General features: G+C 43.2%; 9 protein-coding genes across 9 annotated transcripts; 5 read left to right on the forward strand and 4 right to left on the reverse strand.

Moving 5' to 3' along the window:
* Positions 1–199: 199 nt before the first annotated feature.
* BYT42DRAFT_489477 (uncharacterized protein) lies at positions 200–1,129 on the forward strand (the record flags this gene model as incomplete). Its single annotated transcript, XM_051563944.1, has 1 exon — positions 200–1,129. A coding segment is annotated over one exon (930 nt), but the record flags the coding sequence as incomplete, so codon positions are not given.
* Positions 1,130–2,829: 1,700 nt separating this feature from the next.
* On the reverse strand, positions 2,830–4,258 carry BYT42DRAFT_489740 (serine/threonine-protein phosphatase PP1; the record flags this gene model as incomplete). Its single annotated transcript, XM_051563954.1, has 6 exons — positions 2,830–2,919; positions 3,046–3,332; positions 3,401–3,577; positions 3,653–3,883; positions 4,006–4,137; positions 4,204–4,258. The coding sequence occupies 6 exons, from the start codon at positions 4,256–4,258 to the stop codon at positions 2,830–2,832; spliced, it is 972 nt and encodes a 323-aa protein (XP_051427681.1).
* A 2,074-nt stretch (positions 4,259–6,332) lies between these two features.
* BYT42DRAFT_489954 (uncharacterized protein) lies at positions 6,333–6,874 on the forward strand (the record flags this gene model as incomplete). Its single annotated transcript, XM_051563974.1, has 3 exons — positions 6,333–6,426; positions 6,555–6,584; positions 6,678–6,874. 3 exons carry the CDS (start codon positions 6,333–6,335, stop codon positions 6,872–6,874), a joined length of 321 nt encoding a protein of 106 aa, XP_051427682.1.
* Positions 6,875–7,128: 254 nt separating this feature from the next.
* BYT42DRAFT_206474 (transmembrane amino acid transporter protein-domain-containing protein) lies at positions 7,129–9,773 on the forward strand. The gene is made up of 7 exons (XM_051562543.1): positions 7,129–7,624; positions 7,690–7,739; positions 7,817–8,072; positions 8,181–8,377; positions 8,467–8,701; positions 8,764–8,988; positions 9,093–9,773. Exons 1-7 carry the CDS (start codon positions 7,382–7,384, stop codon positions 9,537–9,539), a joined length of 1,653 nt encoding a protein of 550 aa, XP_051427683.1. The 5' UTR covers positions 7,129–7,381; the 3' UTR covers positions 9,540–9,773.
* A 197-nt stretch (positions 9,774–9,970) lies between these two features.
* On the reverse strand, positions 9,971–10,440 carry BYT42DRAFT_485943 (uncharacterized protein; the record flags this gene model as incomplete). Its single annotated transcript, XM_051563751.1, has 2 exons — positions 9,971–10,147; positions 10,261–10,440. Coding segments are annotated over 2 exons (357 nt in total), but the record flags the coding sequence as incomplete, so codon positions are not given.
* A 79-nt stretch (positions 10,441–10,519) lies between these two features.
* BYT42DRAFT_206421 (uncharacterized protein) lies at positions 10,520–11,650 on the forward strand. The gene has a single exon (XM_051562542.1). It carries the CDS (start codon positions 10,625–10,627, stop codon positions 11,462–11,464), a length of 840 nt encoding a protein of 279 aa, XP_051427685.1. The 5' UTR covers positions 10,520–10,624; the 3' UTR covers positions 11,465–11,650.
* Positions 11,482–13,057, reverse strand: BYT42DRAFT_602503 (WD40-repeat-containing domain protein). Its single transcript, XM_051571052.1, has 4 exons — positions 12,457–13,057; positions 12,156–12,383; positions 11,854–12,068; positions 11,482–11,794 (listed from the first exon to the last, which is right to left on the reverse strand). The coding sequence occupies exons 1-4, from the start codon at positions 12,896–12,898 to the stop codon at positions 11,612–11,614; spliced, it is 1,068 nt and encodes a 355-aa protein (XP_051427686.1). The 5' UTR covers positions 12,899–13,057; the 3' UTR covers positions 11,482–11,611.
* A 1,327-nt stretch (positions 13,058–14,384) lies between these two features.
* BYT42DRAFT_543248 (uncharacterized protein) lies at positions 14,385–16,223 on the forward strand (the record flags this gene model as incomplete). The annotated part of the gene is made up of 3 exons (XM_051565670.1): positions 14,385–14,462; positions 14,581–14,706; positions 14,868–16,223. 3 exons carry the CDS (start codon positions 14,385–14,387, stop codon positions 16,221–16,223), a joined length of 1,560 nt encoding a protein of 519 aa, XP_051427687.1.
* Positions 16,224–16,792: 569 nt separating this feature from the next.
* On the reverse strand, positions 16,793–18,929 carry BYT42DRAFT_557937 (uncharacterized protein). Its single transcript, XM_051566950.1, has one exon. The coding sequence runs from the start codon at positions 18,612–18,614 to the stop codon at positions 17,127–17,129; it is 1,488 nt and encodes a 495-aa protein (XP_051427688.1). The 5' UTR covers positions 18,615–18,929; the 3' UTR covers positions 16,793–17,126.
* Between the last annotated feature and the right edge of the window lie 431 nt (positions 18,930–19,360).

The following is a 19,360-nucleotide window of genomic DNA, read 5'->3' on the forward strand; positions in this document are numbered from 1 at the left end:
TCCCTTTCCGCTTCTACCGCTACTACTAACACTGTCACTACCACTACTGCGAACACAAACACTACCATGCCTACTACTTCTACTCCCAACGATCCAGAATGCTCACCAATGTTTGGCTCTGAAGATGATCTGGAAGTCCTGGTAAGCCATGGATATCTTGATGAGAAATGTGAGTAGAGCCTCACCCTCAAATGAATAGGCGGTTCCTACGTGGACCGAGGCGCCCAACACGGAATCGACAAATGGGTCGACGAAACGCGAGTCATTATCATGGACCGATTCACTCATGGATGATTCCGATAATTCGATGGCGACCTCACGCTTATCGACGACGTGGACGACGAATCGATCACGAGAGGGACGTCGACGAAGCAAAGACCTTTTGAAGATGTTGCATCAAGTGCAAGCGGATCTTCTTGTGAAGAAGGAGTTGGTGGGTCAGTTGGAGAAGTCCGAAGTGGAGTATACGCAAATGCGGGAAAGCTATGAAGAAAAATTAGACGCTCTGCAAGATCATTTATTAGAAATGCAGAAACAGCGAGATTTAGCGTATCGCAAGGCCGGATTCAGGACGCAAGCACCGCAAACAGTGCTGCAACTTCGGGAAGCGCGTCAAGCGCAAGAAGTCCGACATTCATATGAAGCCAAGATGAAACGCCTAACGACCGAGAATCATGATCTTCGACGCAAATATACCCAAGCGACCCAGACCGTGGAAACGGCCAAGAACAAGGCCGAAGGGCTGATTCGCCGCTTACGTTCCGACATTGAATCACTGAAATCCGACAAGAAGCAGCTGCAGAAAGCGCTGCGTGTGGAATCCGACAAGGCGCGTGAGTCGGTCAGCCACCTTGAACGCGAGATCCAGCAATTGAAACGGAAAGAAGCGATGTCCGTGGAAGCTCACAAGAAAATGGAAGACATGTATGAAACGCAAAATCAAGCATTGAAGAAACGGACGGACGAAGTGGCCGCCTTGAGTTCACAGTTACGACAACTCGTGGGGCATTTGCGTCGCACCGCCAATGAAGGCACGCTCATGAATGAAGCTGTACTGGAAAAACTGATGAACGCTATCCAGTATCGTAGCACCAAGTCCCCTCATCGTACCTCCATGATAGCAGATTAGTCATATTCTGATTTTCCTCCTTCTTTATTTGACGCCGCCGGATTTCCGCTTTTTCTTTGTTTGTTTGTTTCTCTTTGTTTATTATTCTTTTTTTCTTTTTCTTCTCTTTTCCCTTCCTCTTTTGTATACCCAAACTCCGTCTCTCATTTGTGTAAGGATGAATGTGCAATCAAATTCTCTTATGTGAAGGATTCCTTTTTTTTTTTTTTTTTTCTTTGGTTCTTTTTGGACCTCATTCGCATGCTAAAAAAATTAATATTTCCTCTCCAAGATTACATACATGATGCATTGAATTATGAGCAAACCATAAAGTAGTGTCATGACGATCACAAAGATGAATAAAAAAGAAAAAAAAATTTACCCTGCAGATTCTCAGTTGTAAAAAAATAAGAGAAAAAGAAATCCACCACTTTCAAGGTCGCCATGACTCATCCCTTCAAATAGTACATGACACAGATTTTATTGTAATGATAATTCGAGTTCATTACCTCCCTACTTATTTGTGTCCATCATCTTAGAACTCCCCACGTGCGCAACCACAAGGATCGTCTTGGAAACCATCCTTCATTGATGCTGGGAAACGGAGAAAAAGGGGGGAAGAAAAGAAATGGAGTATCTCGTTTGAAGTCCAGTAATATGGACGGGCTTTGCATTGATCCATTGATAATGAGGTTCGTTGGCATCTTATCCACTGTCATGACATAATCAAAAGCATTCTATTCCAGTTCCAACGGTCGATCTTTGCACACATGGAAAATGAGATGCCATTACAATTCATCCATGTGCTAATAAAGTAAGCCTCCAACCTATTCACCAAAGGGGAGAAGCGTTGGCCATGGCACGTGCGTTTCCATCTTCATACTAGATTGCGTCATGTCAACTCCACAGCGACGATACAGCATACCGCATTTCAAGCTCATTTGATCCAGCTTACTGTATGTACAGTATCAATGAGCATAATAGTCTTTTTCTCATAAATGTATCCTCATTTTTTCCACTTTTTTTTCTCGTGATCGATCTCATCGATCATATGTAGTACGAGGTCACTAATGGGCATTACTCGCAAATTTTGGCATCAATAAATAAAGAGTTTACGCAACGATTGGTAAGCTAGATCTGTTCCATTACTTGAATCTTCTTCTGAACTCATATTTGCGCAAGAGAAATCAGCAATTGCTTTTCTTCTCAAACGTAGAGAATGAGGCGAGAACTTCCCTACATTAAACAGCAAAACAGCGGCTGCATTATGCGAACTTGAATCCATGCAAACTGTGTCAGCCGTAAGCTATTGCGGATAATCTCTGAAAGCTAGCTGGAGCCATGTCATTCGATGCGATTGACGATGTAATGTTCGTTGAAGAAGCAAGAATAAATTGATCGTAATCAGAAAGATATTAAAATATCTTGAGACGACATTTAGTGACAACTAAAGAAAGGGGAGGATAAAAAAAAGATATGGATCATTAGTTCTATGATCTATGCCTGCTTATAATCAATGATGGATCGTTATGTGTATTGATAAATTATAAGAAAACATTTCTGTTGTAGATATTTCCATTGAAAGAACGAAAGACGATTCGCAAGAGGAATGAGTTATTTATAATGTCATTCATTATGCTGTCCCGGCATTTGTGACCAGTTGTGACCAAATTCACCAATTTTGTGACACAGACATAATAGTTTTGTTATGGTGGTTTGGTTCACATAGATTTTGCTGTTCGATTTTTCATCTTTCTTGATCCATTCTCAGCATACCCGTATTTCGATTTCTTCTCTGCCGGTTTCAGAATCTAAATAGAATGGAAACAAACAGTGAATATAAGACAATGGACACAATGGATGTGCATGTGCGGTGTTCCACGTTATTATCGCATAAGGTTGGCAATCCATAAAAAAAATAAAGCAAAACACCATACCTGGAACGAGCACATAAGAGTCTCGTCGACACTCATCATGGCACCTGCATTATCAAATTCACCACAGTAATTAGGTGCTGAAAACAGAGTCACCAATTGACGTTTAGCAAAGAATTCATAGCCATCTTCGACCACTTGATGAGCACGGCAAATAAGATCCATGTCGTGCTTTTGCAAAAACCGTGTAACAATATCGGCACCAAAAGTGAACGACACACCACGGTCATTCTCGCTCCATCCATTAATATCCTTGTCTGGATCTGACCATAACAGATCGCACAACAATCCTATCGCCATACCGTTCGTCAGTAAAATCCATCCATACTCTGAACACGAGTCACATCAACAAAATTACCAGTGTCTGGAACATCGGTGGGTCGCATCACTCGGCGAATTTGTTCCATGCTTTGTAAATCGGGAGAAAGACCACCGTGCATACAGAAAATCTTTTCGTCAATCAAGGCGGCAATGGGCAGACAGTTGAAACAGTCTGTAAAGGTCTTCCACAGCTTGATATTATATCGTCGTTTACCTATGGTGATTGTTTAATTGACACTCCCTTCTCTTACTCTTACATTCTCATAAAACAAACCCAACGTTTACTTACATTCATCGTAAAAACCGTAGATACGGTTAATGCTCGCACATTCATGGTTACCGCGAAGGATAAAAAAGTTTTCCGGGTATTTGATTTTGTATGCGAGTAGTAAACAAATTGTTTCCAAAGATTGCTTTCCTCTATCGACATAATCTCCCATGAAAAGATAATTGGCTTCGGGAGGGAAACCGCCATATTCGAACAATCTCAGCAAATCATAGTATTGGCCATGGATGTCACCTATATCAGAGAGGATATATCAAAAAAAGGAGACGTAAGCCGGTGAATAATGATGAATGGTACCCATCGTGACATGTGCATTGTTTCTTTGTTCTTTCTCTTGGCCGAAGCAAAATACATACCACAAATCTTGATGGGTGCTTCCAAATCCAACAGAATGGGCTGATTCATGAAAATTTCGCGGGCGGTTGTACAAAGATATCGGATTTCATGCTCGCCAAGCTGAACTTGTTTCCCAGGACGACTACCTCTCACTGTGAATTCCCTTCATGAGCCGACAAGTTCACAAAACCTCACTACCACCGTGTGCATGTACTCACCTTCGAGCAAACGCTCAATAATGGAGTCGACGTCGACATTAACAGAGTCTGTCATATCTGGAAAAAAAACCATTAACAATCGCAGGATTAGTGCACGGTTCCATTCCCTTTTTGCGTGAAAGAAAAAAAAAAAAAAAAAAAAAAAGAAAAAGATCCTCAATGCATCTGGCTTGCTCCCTTCAGAGGTGAATGACTACCCAATGGCAACTAGGACGCAAAAGACGGAAAGGAGACAAAGGAAGCATGCGCCATTTGGAAAAAAAAAGGAATTTGGAAATGCAGTGACGCAGTGGATTCAAATGCAGGGTGAAGAACAATAAAAGGAAAAACGACACGATAGTTTGTCGAACAAAAAGAGGACATGAGTTTCCGGGTTGTATGGATTGGAAGGAAACATTCGCATGGGGGTGGTGAAGAAGGAGAGAACGTGATGTGGAAAAAGAAAACGAAAATGGAAAAAGAAGTCGGCAAAAAACATGATAGCATAGTGGGCTGAAATGTCATCTGGCTCGATGGAGGATGACTTGGTTGGTGTAGGGAGCACAGCAAATTCCTATGAGAAGCAGTAAAGTATACATACATTATAGAAAGAGGCGGCCCAAGTAGAAAGGACGGACAAACGGAGCACAAAAAAAGTTGCTTGAAAGGTGCAAGACGGCGGATAAACACCAAACGGTTTTTTCAAAGAGTGACTACTTTTACATGATTTGTCGAATTTTGCGCTGAGACCTGTTTGCCCTTGCTGGCTTTGGATCACCTCATCTCCAACGTTTTTCCTAGAAGATTTATATATGCTCTTTTTCCATGCCGCCTATTAGGCCAATTGGTTTATCGTTGTGTAAATAGGTATACATATTTACTTATTTTTCCATCCAAAGGTGTGTTTTTGTGTGTGAAAATAGCGATCCATACCTAATTGGAGAAAAAGCACCTAAAGATAGAACAATGAATGCAGTAAACAAAACGTTCTTATTACGGACAGCCCAACCATAAAGAGTTGTGGCATCCTTATCACGCTTTCATATTTTCAGATAATTTCGTGGCAAAGCATATGGAGTTCTCCAAACGCTTGAATTGTTATCTGATCAGTAGCGATGGGCCAGTCATACTCATTCGTTGAGCTTTTTGGGAAGAAGTCCCTTGATGTAAAACATGAGCAAATATTTCTCTCAAGTACGGTTGCTCGGCTACTGTAGTTGCAATGATATCATAAAGCGAGGATTGACAAGTAGAGGTGACATTCAGAGCATAGTCTGCCCACACTAACCTAATCAAAAAACATGATAAAAAAAGAACAAAGATGCATCAAAGGGCGAGATCTATTAGATCTCGAAACATTGACTTTTGAAGCGTCTCATTCATGGAGTTCTAGAATTGTGAATTTATTCGATGAAAATCATCCATTGTACCAGATAATGCCATTTTAGTTACCATTTCGTACGACCGGGAAAGAGCTCACTAGTGGAAAACACCAACATGTACCCTCACCGCACACCTTCGACCTGGATGCACCTTAATAATACAAATTGAGCCAGCCATTGGTTCACTTACTGGGGACAACAGGTCACTGTTTCTGTGAACTATTCGCGAAGAACCATGTTTTATTTCTCGGAATACAAAAGGTCTTTCAACAGCCTGTGCGTCGGTATCTGAGTATCAGCTCACGACGAGACAAAATAATCTCACAGAAAGAGAGCTGACTTAAATCATATACCATTCATGTTGCTATTACGACAGAGATGAATAATACAGTTTAATGACAAAGAGGTACAAAAAGAGGAAAAGCAACATGATGAGAGAACAAAAAGCGCCTGCAATTTGGGGAAAGCCACTAAAATGAAAGTCACGCCATCCAAGCTCAGCTCCCCTTGGCCATCCCAGTTGGGTGGCCTTTCCTTTCACTTGTTCTTTTAAACCGCTACATCCCATATTCATTCATTCACGCACGCACGCATATATATATATATATATATATATACATATTTAATGGATCGATTAACACAATTGCAAGATTCCATTGACGCAGTACGTTGAAATTTCACCTTTTTTTAAACGCGAATTGAAGAAAAAGATGACTCACGACAGACCTTTTTCCACCCCGCCCAACTTGTGAATGTTACCTCATGCAGATGGCACGCATATTCACCAATAGTATATATTACGTTCACGAAAAGTCAGCCATGGTTGCACTCAACGACGATATCCCGGTTGCGCAACCTAAAGGTAACCAGTTATACACCCTGGAAAGCGGAGAAGAATAGCCCGGCCATCATGGCCTGGTTTTTGCCCTTTTGGTTTTTTTTTTTTTCTGTGTGTGTTTTCTCACGGGCCTTTACGTCTTCTGTTCCTAGTACAAGCGGACAATCCCGAAGTTTTCCAACGTGAGTAATTGCAACGTACAACCCAACAAGAATTCAGTCGGATTTCGCACGCTCATTTCCTGATGATTTTTTTTTTATTCAACATTCTTTCAGAAAATATGCAGGAACTTGCCACGGATCTTGTGAAAAAGGCCAAGGAGATTGATGCCTTGATCGAGATTTTACCGGGTATCAAACACACGGAAGAAGAACAGGTACGGTTTATACATCGTTCTTTTAGGTTGAGCTTGGATTTAAGCTTTTTTGATCAAGATGGGATTTTTTATTGGATATTTCGTGCGGCGCATTAATTGGATAAAGGGAAAAATTGATAGATAAAGATGTTGATGGATTTGGAACAAGAAAACAATCGCGCAAATCAAGAATACCAAGAGGCAGTCAAGGAAACAGGTAAATGATTGAAAAATAAGAGGGTTCCAACCTTGATCTGGACACCGTGGGCATTTTTGACCCGTGAAAGGGAATGGACAAATGACCATTGACTATCATTGGTTAGAGTTATTGCGAAATAAGGTGATCCAGAGTTTAAGGACAATTGCGGACGAGCAAAGTCAAGTCCAATATTTGTAGCCCATCCGCGCGCGCTTTGATTGAGATTGCGTTTCGATGATTGTGTTACGTTTACATTTTTGCCTTTTTAGATAAGGCGACAATGATGCTGCGTCTAATTTTTTTTTTGTCACTTTTTTTTTGTGTGTTTTAAGGTTTTGCATTCATGGTATAAGTTGCCCTTATTCTGTAATTTCTTTTCTTCCTTGTATTCCTTCTTTTTTTTTTTCTACATCCCCTAATTCGTCATGGATATTCCGGTCAAGGATACAGATGCTTTGCGCATTCCCAACCTGCATCCCGATCAACGATCGTCTCTCCACAGTCGTGAGCATGATTACGGCACCATTGGTGACAGTGGTATTCGAGCAGGAGGAGAAGAAATTTGCAGTTCTTTCTCTGAACGACTGGAATCCTTTGTTGGTTCCTATTCCCGAACTTCTTTAATGTATATGGCGGAAAATGTCGCAATAAATCCAACGGACAGTCTGGTAAATTGGAAACGAATCTTGGATCCTTCTTTTTTTTATTTTTTGACTGATCATCATGATTGCAGTCAGTGGATGAAGAAACAGGCGATGCGTTATCCATTCGCACAGCTGCAAGGTACATTTTTCATAAAAAGAAAATTTCAACGATTATGCTAGAAATTTTTAACCCATTAAGTTTATTCAACGTCATAGTCGCTGCGAGATTTCGAAATACATGATTGAATCGGAATCAAAGGAATATCATCGAAACACCTCGGAAGATGGCACTCTGCATGAGCGTTCCTCCTTACTGTTTCATTCTCTTGATAAGGTGGTAACGGCATCTACGATTGCCACCATGGCCGATCGAGCGTCGGCTGTAGGAAAATCCTCGTTTTTCCAATCGATTTTCAATTCCATCAACATCTTGGTGGGCGTCGGCATCTTATCACTGCCATTAGGTTTCAAGGTAAAGTATATATTACAATGTAGACTGGGGAGAAAGAAAGAAAAAGAGAGCATCCCTTATCTGTCTATCTATCCACGAACCAAAATCAATTCATATATGCATTACCAGTGTGCAGGATGGCTTATTGGCAGCTTCATCTTCCTGTTTTCCTTTGGTTTGACCAATTATACCGCCAAACTCATTGCTCGATGCATGGACACAGACCCGCAGGCTAGAACCTATGGTGACATGAGCGCCATCGCATTCGGTTTCCGCGGCCGAGTTTGGGTGTCCAGTTTGTTTTTACTGGAATTGATCACTTGCAGGTATGACTTTTTTTTTTCGATCGGCCGATTGTTTTGAGCATTCCAGGATGAAATTGATGGACCTTTTTTTGGGGGGTATTTTTGATTAGTGTGGCTTTGGTGGTGCTTCTCAGCGATGGTATTCTGGCCTTCTTGCCTAATCTGTCACCCTTGGCTATCTCTATCGCGTGTTTCATTATCTTGACACCTATGGTATTCCTTCCCATTCGCCACTTATCCTATACAAGTCTCTTGGGTATTTTCAGTGCTGTTACGGTAGTCGTGGTTGTTGTTGTCGATGGCTTCTCCAAGAATGAAGCGCCAGGTAGTTTGTGGGAACCAGCGGTAAGTAGTTTTTTGATCAAGGCAAATGAAAGAGGAATCTCTAACCATGCAAATGTTTGCAGGTGACGGAGTTAGTTCCTTCGAATTTAGGGTCCGTTCCAATGAGTTTTGGCCTTATTATGGCTGGCTTTGCGGGCCATGCTGTGTTTCCTACCATTTACACGGACATGGAGAAACGTGAACAGTACAAGACCATGGTGAACTATACGTACCTTATTACCGCCATTATTTACGTGGCTGTTGCTGTCTGCGGTTACCTGATGTTTGGTTTGGAAACCATGCAAGAGGTATAATTACAAATAGAAATCACCTCATTGTCCCTGATTACGGTCATGATTGGTGAATGGGCCAACCGTAACTAACCTAACCTTTTTCTTTTTTGTGCTTATAGATTACACAAAATCTTAATTCTGTGCCTGAATATAATCAAGCATTGAACCGACTTGCCATTTGGATTATCGCGCTAAATCCGGTTGCCAAATACGGATTATCTATGAATCCGGTGAACATGAGTTGGCAAACTGCCTTATTCAAGCGACCGTGCGTGGAGCGTTGGTGTGCGGAAGCTTCGTGGCGATCATGGACATTGATCACTTTGGGTAAAGTGTTCACCAGTGGAGTGATTGTGGTGTTCGCCTATATGGTTCCACAGTTTGACAAAGTCATGTCACTCCTTGGCGCTTTCTTTTCGTTCATCATCTCGGGTATTTTTCCTATTGTTTGCCATTTACGCTTATTCGGGCCGACTTTACCACGTTGGGAACTCGCTTTGAGTTACTTGCTCATTGCCATTGCTTCTTCCATGGCTATCAGTGGCACAATCTGGAGCTTCCTTTAAAATATTATTCCCCCGCATGATTCCCATTGCCATTCCCTTTCTTTCGCCTTTCCTTCCTACTTTATGTTTTATCATGTCATTATTTTCCCACTGTGATTCTCGTCATTCAATAATTAGTTTGGCAGCTTCCCCTTCCCTTTCCCAATGCTTCAAAAAAGAATAGATATCCCCACGCCAAAACCAAAAAAAACGCAGATTGTAGCAAAATAAAAGAAACCCAACTGATTTCATTTGCTAAAGAAAATACATTGTTCCTTTATCCCCCTTCTCCGCTCCCTCACTTTCTTTTTTCTTCTTCATTGAAGCCATTTATTGATATCATCCAAGGTATTGTGCTCGTGTGACAGATTCAATATACTGTCATCCGTTGATAAATCGTTATTAAATTGCTGCAGCTGCGGTTCCGTAAGGTGTTGCTGTTCCTCTTGCTGTTGATGGACGCTTTGTAGTTTTTCGAACAGTGCTTTATGAAACCTTTCGCGAAACATGGGAGAGATTGTCATCAGGAGGTTTTCCATGCTTTCAAAAGGCGCTTCGAGGTGAGCCTGCACTGTCTGCGCCGTGGTCAAAGCGGTGTCGAGACTGGAAAGAGGGGAATAAGAAGTGACCTACAGTAGCCAAAAAACAGAAAATTCCATAAGAACTTTTTAACTCAAAGGGGCCAAAGCAAGGCGGCTGTTCCTTTGGCAAGAAAAAATCGAAATGGGCCGTTTCAACTTACACGATAGCCTTGGTCGGTAACATCAATGACAATCATGACCCCTTCGAGCAATGTCAAGTCCAAGCGGCCAACGCCGTTGATTTCATCTTTTACAAAGACGGTAGCGGATCCGGGAACAATTCCATAGTCGTATTCTCGAGTAATGGCGTCTAATTCTTCGCTTAGTGAAGACAAGCGCATAACGAAAAAGAAAGAGTGATAAGCGTTTCAGTTCAGTATGGCTTTAGTGAGTCGGTGTACTGATTATCAATCGTCCCGATCTTTTGGATGAAATAATTCCCTCCGTGAGAGAAATTCGGCTGTCTTTTTCCAGAACACAAGTCACGAGCCCCAATGCTGGACTTGTCGTGCTTGTTCATAATTTATGCCTAAAAAATTACGTTACAAGGATGCAGACAAGGATAAAAAGCAAAAGAAACACAAGAAACATAAACGAAGCAAACATTCTCACTCGCATTCGCATTCCTCGTCTCGAACGGACTATCGACCACCGACATTATACGAAGAGGAAGAAGGATGGATCCCTCCCGTGAACTCACACAAAGATCCAGAAACCGCTGCATGGAACGAACGTCTGTTCAGTGCCATGGTAGACGATGAGGGACAAGATCCTTTTTACAGTCAATACAATGACTATGGTGGAGTTGACACACCGGCCGCCGGAGGTATGACCGATGAAGAATATCGACAGTATATTGTCGACGGCATGTTTCGCAGAAAGAATGCTGAAGCGATTGCTGCCGAGGAGAAGAGACAGGCGGCAAAAGAAAAACGGCGCCGAGAGAAGGAAGAGGCACGAAGACGATTGGAAAAGGAACAAGAGGAACGATTGCGAGCGCAAGCCGTGTATGCGCAACTGGAGACGTTACGTCAGACCGAGGAAAGCAAGGTACAGTACGACCAGAAATGGACTCATTTGGAATCGGCTTCTTCTGTGACGAAAAAGGACATTCCTTGGCCTATGGTGGGTCGAACGTTCTCTCGCGACAGTTTGCGTCGTTTTCTGGTGGATCCTGCTCGACCATCTTCGGATAATAAAAGACATGTGCGCAAAGAACAGCTTCGATATCATCCGGATAAATTCATGCATCGCATCATGAACAAATTTCACGGCCCAGAAAAGGAGCGAACCCAGTTAATTAGCAAGATCAACGAAGTGTCTGGCTGGCTCAACGAACTGTGGTCTGAACTCAATTCCCAATAGACGTTAGAAATCAGGTTGAAATCATTTTTGGTTTATTCTATATCTGTATCTTGAGTTCGTTGTAAATAGAGTGGAGGTTTTGGATTAAGAAATAAAAGAAAGCAACAAAGAAAAAGGGAGGGAAAAAATGTACACATATCATTATTATCAATCATCCTGCACAAAGCGCCAAATACGCACTAAACCGTCATCACCAACCGACGCCAGCCAATCGCCATGCTTTTCTGTAGGATACCAACTGACGCTGTTGATGTCGTGTACGCCGTGAGCGTCCTTTACACTGGCAACGGATCGCCAAGTAGGGGCGTTGGGGTCTGTGTTTTCGGGATCCTAAAGGTTGTATTTTGTCAGTAGGTTTGTTCCGTCACTGCATGGACATGACGCCTTACCTTGCTAAACACGTGGAGGGTATTATCACCACTGGCACTGGCAATGCGGTCGTGTACTTTGGACCAGGATACCGAGTATATACATCGATCGTGATATCCGGACAACGTGCAGATGGTTTTCCAGACTGTGTCTCCGTGAGGCGTGGCAATGCCTTCAGGATTGTTTGGCTTGTAAGCTTTCCAAATTCTGATGGTTTGATCGTCCGAAGCTGATACTATGACGCGAAAAGAAAAAGAGACGAACTTTCAACTTTCCTGCTACACTTGGGCCAAATTTTGGGAATCGATGACCAGCTACTTACCGATGTGATCACCTTTTCCATCAAAATCCAAAGACCACACCGTGGATGTGTGTCCTTGCAATGTGTCCGCACAATACCAATCGTCATCATCCTCTTTCCAAATCTTGATAGTATCGTCATAACTTGCGGACGCCAAAATTTCTTGATGAGGATGCCAAGCGACCATCTTGACGTCCTGTTTATGTTCTTGAAGTACACTCAGGCATTCAAAATCGTTGTCCGCTTCCACTAAAAATAATTATTCATTGGTAAGAACATTATGCATCCTAAAATCTCCTCTCCCTACTGCGAATATACTTGCCTTCCCATATCCATACGCTCTTGTCTCTGCTGCAAGTGGCTAACAAGGATCCGGAAGAGGACCATGTGACGGATTTGATTTCGTTTTCATGACCTTCCAAACTAGCGACACATTCCCACTCATTTTCTCGAGCGTCGTGTTCCCAAATACCAGTGGTGGCGTCGAAACTGGCAGTGGCGATTTCGTTACCTGAGGGTGACCAGGTGACGCTGCGAATGGTACGTTTATGGGCGCCTTCCAAAGTATCAATGCAATGCCACTGCGAAAAGTCGGAATGGGAAGCTGGGGCCCATAATCGTACAGTCTTATCGCCAGAGCAGGTAGCTAGAATCGTTTTCGAAGGATGCCACGAAGCTTGCCATACACGATCGACATGACCTAAAAGGGAAAAAAAAGTTGCGATAAGAATAACGTAATAAAGAAGCGCGAACGAAGGAGACATAAGAGATAGGGAAGCATGGTTTCCATGACAGTTGTTTTGCTGCGGTCCGAAAAAGCGACACGGTGTACCTAATGAAGACCTTTACCTTCCAAGGTCGCCAACAGTTCGAGGTGAGGCATAATGGCTCTGTAGTACTACAAGGTGGTTCGTTCGCTCGCTTATTCCGGTTGAAAATTAGAAAGTCCTGGCGGAGATACGTTCCTCCTCATCTGATAAGCCACTCAATGTATCCATGCGCCTTTTTTTTTACCAATGAAAAACCACCAAGCATGTTTGATTGACAAGGTCTTTTCTTTTTCTTGGCTTTTTATTTGGAGAGCATTTATTATTCCCCCCCCCCCTTTTTATTTTATTTACCAAGCAAGAATAACCCATTCATACAAGACCATGCATTGTACTGATATAGGAGCGTTAAATCTACGCGTGTGCGCGCGCGGGCTTTTTTCGGTTCGTTGTATGAGAAAAGGAGGTGTGTGGAAAGAATAAGAAAAAAAAAGCAGGGAGGGGTTCAAGGACGAAAGGGAGAAAGAAAAGTTATTATCATCGGTCGATTGGAGGAGTCAAGTGGGGTAGAATGGGACTTGATGTACACTCATTGTTCGTTTTTCCGCCCCCAACCTGTAAGCGTCTGTCGGTCATTGTTTCAGCTGTGCTTCTTGACTTGCCAGGGAAAAACAAAAAGGAGTGCCTTTTTGCCTTTTTTTTTTCCTTTCAGTGACAGTCCAAACCCTGTGAACGCATTTTTGAACCTTGTTTTCTTTCATCTTGTGGTTTGACGCGTTTTCATTGGTTTATTGCTGATGGTCGGCAACAGGAACCTGGTGGTGTGAACGATCGTCTCTTTTGGTTCTTTTGACCTGGTTCCTCTTCAATGACACTTCCTCTTTTCCATCCAACTTTTTGCTTCTAAATCACTTCGTTTCTTTTATTTTTATTTTTCTTTTGTTTGCTAGCCCCTCCTTGTGATTGTTTACTCCTTAAAGGGATATAGCCGCTGCAAGTCGTTTGCTGAGAGGAAAAAAAAAGTGTCTCCCCCCTTTATAAATGAAGGCGCCTATCTGTTCGGGAAAAACGCGTCTTCGCCTCCTCAATTCTCGCTTCTTATTTCTTTCTGTTCCTTCGCAACCGTTTATTTGAAACCGCCTTTTTTTGTTTCACTTATTCTTCCTCGTGCTCACTGTCAATAACAACAACCATTACCAAGGAGACCATTGGCTCAAAAGGTTTTCTGTTTGATCAACAAGCATATCCAATCTCGCAATTTGTCTTTGCTTCCGTTTCTTGACTTGCTTTGGGAACGATACGCCATACAGTCGACACATACTTATGTCTGTTTGCGACTGAGCTTGCAACGTCATACAAAACCAACCCCCCACGCACGCACTACGCCACTTGGAAATAGGTCTCTGATTGAAAAAACGGTTAAATTCACTACAAATAAAAACAAGATATAGACAGTAGCTTCGGCAGGCATCCGAATTGACAAATGAAAAAGAATGATCTACCGATAGACTCTGTCGAATCCAGCGAATCCAAGTCTGATTTGTCAGGCAGTCGTGCAGCTGTAAGTTGAGGACGCGCGCGCTTTCTTCCTCCCTCCCCCCATCCCCCGTTTCTTTTATGTCTTTTCTTTTTCTCTTCATGATGCTAGCGCAATAACCAGCTTTGTTTGTTGGATATAGATGGAACCTTTATATGAACAGTTGCTGCAACAAGATTTCCCTAGTAGTGCAGCTGCCCTCGAATTCTGTCGACATGCATGTGCTTTGTTTGGTTTTACTGTCAAACAAGAAACAAGCGCTAATAGGGTAAATGATCTATCCAACCCGCCAAAAAAAAATGCTATTGTGGCTCCGACTTGCAGCATGATCTCATGACTCGTTGTGCATTTGGAATATCCATGGTGACTGATTTTGGGTTCTGTCCTTTTTTTTTTTTTTGTTTTCTTTGGTTTTGGCGGACCATTTAGAATATCTATGTGTATTGTTCACGTGAAGGGATCCCTGATTCGCAGCGAAAACCGAAAACGCTTCCCCAACGAAAACGATCGTCGAAACGATGCGACTGTCGATGGCGGGTGGTGTTGGCAGAAGTGCACGGTCGTTGGGCTTTTCGGAAACTAAGTGCCAATGCTTCCGAACACAACCATGAAATGAGTTCGCCGGCCGAGATCCTCGGCAGTTGGCCTCCAGCCGTCAATGATCTCATTATCCAACTGGCGCGACAGAACATGCAAACCCACGAGATACGCGAAATCGTCAAGCAGCAGTTTCCAGGCATTACATGGAACGAACGTCGGTTTTACAATCGACTCACCGAGGAACGGAAACGCATCAAACAGCGTAATGTAGTCTTGCGTGCCCAACAGTTGCTGGTCCTTTCCGCGCGTCTTTGCTCCGTGGTCGCTGCCAACGATGAATGGTCGGCTTACGTTAAGCGTGATTTATCGTGTTTGCTTGATAAATTCTGCCATTTATCACAACTGTCGCCTGAATCCATTGACTCACTTACCGATATCGCTTCCGACCAAATCCACATGCAGGACCCTCTATGGAAACCATCGTCTCAAGACACCGACATGACTTTCCAAAGCTCGCCAGTGGCTGCGTCCAAACAAGAAACTCAATTGGAAAGGCTGAATAAAAAGCGGAAATCCATGGCTCTCATGGCCGATGAAGGATCGAAAATCACTCACACCATCAATGTGCCGGCGTATACACTGCATATCCCCGCTCCCCTCGTACAGCCGTCTCCTTCAGAGGTGACATCCTCCTCTTCCTCGTCATCCTCTTCCTGGACCGTGACACCCATGATGATGACCTCATCGGCTTCCTCGTCGCTGTTTTCTTTGGCTTCACCTACTTCGCCTTCGTCGTCAACGTCCATGAATATTACCTACCATCGACCCGAATCCGTTCCTGATGATTCACGATCTTCCTACTATGCTGTCTCCACCGATATGCCGGCTGCTGTACCTTCCATTCCGTCCCAGTCGCGTTACCCATGTTCAATTCCGTTCCCTTCGTCCTTCCAACCGCCATCGATGCCACGCATGCCTTCGCAAACCTCCATGCCGATCTCTTCCTGGGATACCAGTGCGATGCCCACCTCCTTCTATCGAAATTCTCTAATGTCTACCATGGATCGACCGCTGCCGGGAGGAGGACCTGAAGAACAACATCCAACCTCCGTTATGTATCCAGTGATGGACCAGCCACAGCCGTCTTACACGTCCACCATGATGCCCATGCCGCCTCAATCCACTCTATCGATGCCATCCACCCCTTCCGCACCCGGCCCTTCGAGTGATATGTCTTGGTCATAAGAAACACCCTATGGAAAAAAAAAGAAACCTGTTTGACTCTGTTGCGTTCATCTCCTCTCATTGTTTCTTTTCTTTCTCTCCTTTTTTTCATACATAGTAGTAGTAGTAGTAGTTTTGTCCCTTAAGCCTATCTAGTTTATCTTATGTAAAATCTATTGACTTATTCCTTATTTTCGTATTTGTGTACCCTTTGATTATTCCTATATAACAAAAGATTTTTTTTTAATAACGTCAAACAAGTATCGTAAGTGTTGTCTCAGAGTAGCATAATAGGATGAACTATTGGAGAGTCATGCAAGCTTTAAATGCTTTGAAACACCGTTACAAGAAGATCTGAAAGCGATCAGCTGTCTGTCCTTGGCGGGAATCTTCAGCAACTTCCAGATATGGGACCTCTTTTGTAGCACTCCAACGCAATGATTCAGGGAGTCTATAAAACATATGCAGGTTGGGTTTTTAGGACCGTCGAATTTTGGTTCAATGTGAAGCTACTGGCCTCTCGGGTCCTCAGATCCCTGAACTTGTTGATGACCGCTGCAGTGATTTAAATTATGAACATGTTATAAGTACGGTATCTTTGTTTTTCGTTTTTATTATTTGTCAATATCGACAAACCAAATAAGGGGATGAGAATCGGCAAAAGAACTACGGCATCGTTTTTCTCTTCCCTGGACCCATTCAATTCTTGAACGGTACAATCCGAAAATGCTGTTTGAAAATAAAAAAGAAAGAATGAGGTTGGAGAGAAATATGCTTAAAAAAGGTGGAAGTGAGGGAAGAAGAACGAGAAAAAAAAGAGAGGAAGATAGACTGTAGTTCCAGGTGGAAGAGAAAAGGACATCAAAGTGGGATATATATAATGTAAATATATATATGTGTCTATATATATTTGGATGAAGGGATTCATAGAGCACTGCTGTTGCTGCTGTTGGTTCGACTGCTACTGTGGCTGCTCCGTACGTTGAACGCTTGTCGATCGCATTTCTCGATTTCCAGTCGAACCAGACGACACAGTTCCCCGGCCACCAGTCCTCGTTTGATGGTGAGCCATCCTTCCAACAGATCCACTAACAACGCCCGCTTCACCGATCGCAGATGATCGTCCGATAACAACTCACAGGTTCGTTGTACCGCACATTCCACATGACTTTCCGTCAGTATCTTGCCAACGAAGGCCGCACCCATCAAATCGAAACAGGCCGAGATACTATGCAATGTCAGTAAGAGCGACGGTTGGCGACAACTAGAAGAGGGGGGAGATGAGGAAGAGTGCGGACGTGAATGACTTGAGAATGGACCGTGCATGGCGGTGGTGGATGGTTGCAAGTTGTTGCATAAAGCGTGTTGTGGACACGCTGGACCAAAGACGTGATCGTATAACGATTGGTGATCGTAGTGACTCATCGCCAGCAACTTGTAACCGGTATATTCCAAAAATGCTTTGATATTGTCGGCCAAGGTATAAGTAATTTCGCGACAGTAAGAGGGAAAGGCCGAATCCAAGCGCGTTAATAGACGGACCATCATGGCTGCCAAGGATCGATTATTGGAACATGCGTGGATGCAAGCCAGACGAACCGGTGTTCGTGACATGGCAGCAATGAATACAGCGTGATGGAAAATGACATCCACGGCGGTCCGGATGCGGTTTCGAGTATCGATATCTTCAATGAGCACATATTTATGTTTATAGGAAGAAATGCCTTCAATAATGCGTTGGTGTAACCTTTCCTCGCGTAGCATCAAATCACTGAATAGCTTGTTATCGTAAGTGACCGTCGTCAGTAAAAACTCGTTTTCGTCGTTTTCGCCCGTGTGACTGCCTGTTGCCGCATGAAGCGTGGATTCATCAAAGAGCCGTTCTTCCAAATCGTAGGGTGGAGTTGATGTTAATAATGGAAAAAGTTCGGATGGTGTGGCCGTGGTGGTAGCCATGGTGGTAGCCATGGTGGTAGTGGTGGTACCAGAGGACAGGATTCCTCCTGCTGTTCCGCCTCCGCCTCCTCCTCCGCCTCCGCTTCCTCCTCCTCCTACTGTCGCTGTGCTGGTCATTCGCACAGAGGTCGGTCGTCGATCGGCAGTGACCGTGGAAGAAAAGTAATTGTTGAACATGTACGGTGAATACACTCTGGTTTGAAGCGATAACTGCCCTGATAATGATTCCAGTGCAATGAGCGCTGCCCGACATTGGACCTTCATCGTACTGCCAGGCGAAGATGAGATTTCGATTTTCCATCGTTTGTGAATGCTGTCCATGGCGAAATAACGAAGCGCTCTGGATACTTGCAGTAGAGTCCACAGATCGCTCAGGCCCAAGAAGTTCTTGAGAATGTAGAGAAGCAACTCGCTAGGTAACTCCAGGAGCGGACTCAATGAATGCTCATGTGTCATGGGAATGGGCCGTCTTTGTTTCTTGGCAGAGCGAGAGTGAATCCACAAAGTTTTTCTTTTAAAAAAAATAAAATAAAATAAGAAGTAGCAAGAAAGCAGAAAAAGTCTGGCAGACGGTTCAGGTGGACAAAAAAGAAAAAAGTAATAGGAAAAAAAAAGCGATAAACACGAGAGCCGATAGATTCGCTGTGCAGAAGAAGGAATCAAAAGGGGCAAGTTGAAAAAGAAAGAAAAGAACAAAGTACAAAGAGAAGAAGAGAAATAAAAAAAAAAGACAAATAGAGATAAGCGGAAAGGTCGTTTTTTTCTTCTGCAAATGGAAAGGTAAAAATATAAAAGAAAAACCACCACACCAATGCCGTTTTTTCTCTTTACTTGGCTTGTTTATCGCTCCATGGCGGCCTTTCTTATTTCTGTGCATGTTCTTTTTTATCATCGAAGCGAGTCACTGCATAACCGATTGACGTGGGTACCAACTACGTAAGGTTGTCCACTATCGTTTCTATTCCAATGGATCATTTGCATGTTGCGTGATAGTTGTAGATGCAGCGTTTTTTTTTTTTTTTTTTTCATTGTCACTATCATTATCATAACAGCCATCCAATCCCATCTTCTATTAAGGGGGTGCTTGCCCCTCTTTGTTGCGGTGCCTACTCTTCACCATGTTTTCGTTTTTTTCTCTCTTTGTCCCTTTTACTCGTTCTTTTCCGCATTTATATCTCAATCTATGCTTCATTGTAATTTAC

Source organism: Radiomyces spectabilis (assembly GCF_025331425.1).
Source record: "Radiomyces spectabilis strain NRRL 2753 chromosome Unknown BYT42scaffold_2, whole genome shotgun sequence".
Classification (NCBI taxonomy): domain Eukaryota; kingdom Fungi; phylum Mucoromycota; class Mucoromycetes; order Mucorales; family Radiomycetaceae; genus Radiomyces; species Radiomyces spectabilis.

Bases quoted from the DNA above. Each gene is read 5' to 3' on its own strand.
- BYT42DRAFT_206474 (XM_051562543.1), top strand. From the start codon at position 7,382: ATGGATATTCCGGTCAAGGATACAGATGCTTTGCGCATTCCCAACCTG. The intron at 8,073-8,180 runs GTAAAGTATATA...ATGCATTACCAG, and splicing joins CACTGCCATTAGGTTTCAAG to TGTGCAGGATGGCTTATTGG. The intron at 8,702-8,763 runs GTAAGTAGTTTT...AAATGTTTGCAG, and splicing joins GTAGTTTGTGGGAACCAGCG to GTGACGGAGTTAGTTCCTTC.
- BYT42DRAFT_557937 (XM_051566950.1), bottom strand. From the start codon at position 18,614: ATGACACATGAGCATTCATTGAGTCCGCTCCTGGAGTTACCTAGCGAG.
- BYT42DRAFT_206421 (XM_051562542.1), top strand. From the start codon at position 10,625: ATGCCTAAAAAATTACGTTACAAGGATGCAGACAAGGATAAAAAGCAA.
- BYT42DRAFT_602503 (XM_051571052.1), bottom strand. From the start codon at position 12,898: ATGTCTCCTTCGTTCGCGCTTCTTTATTACGTTATTCTTATCGCAACT. The intron at 12,384-12,456 runs GCAAGTATATTC...AATTATTTTTAG, and splicing joins GAGCGTATGGATATGGGAAG to TGGAAGCGGACAACGATTTT. The intron at 11,795-11,853 runs GTAAGGCGTCAT...TACAACCTTTAG, and splicing joins CCCTCCACGTGTTTAGCAAG to GATCCCGAAAACACAGACCC.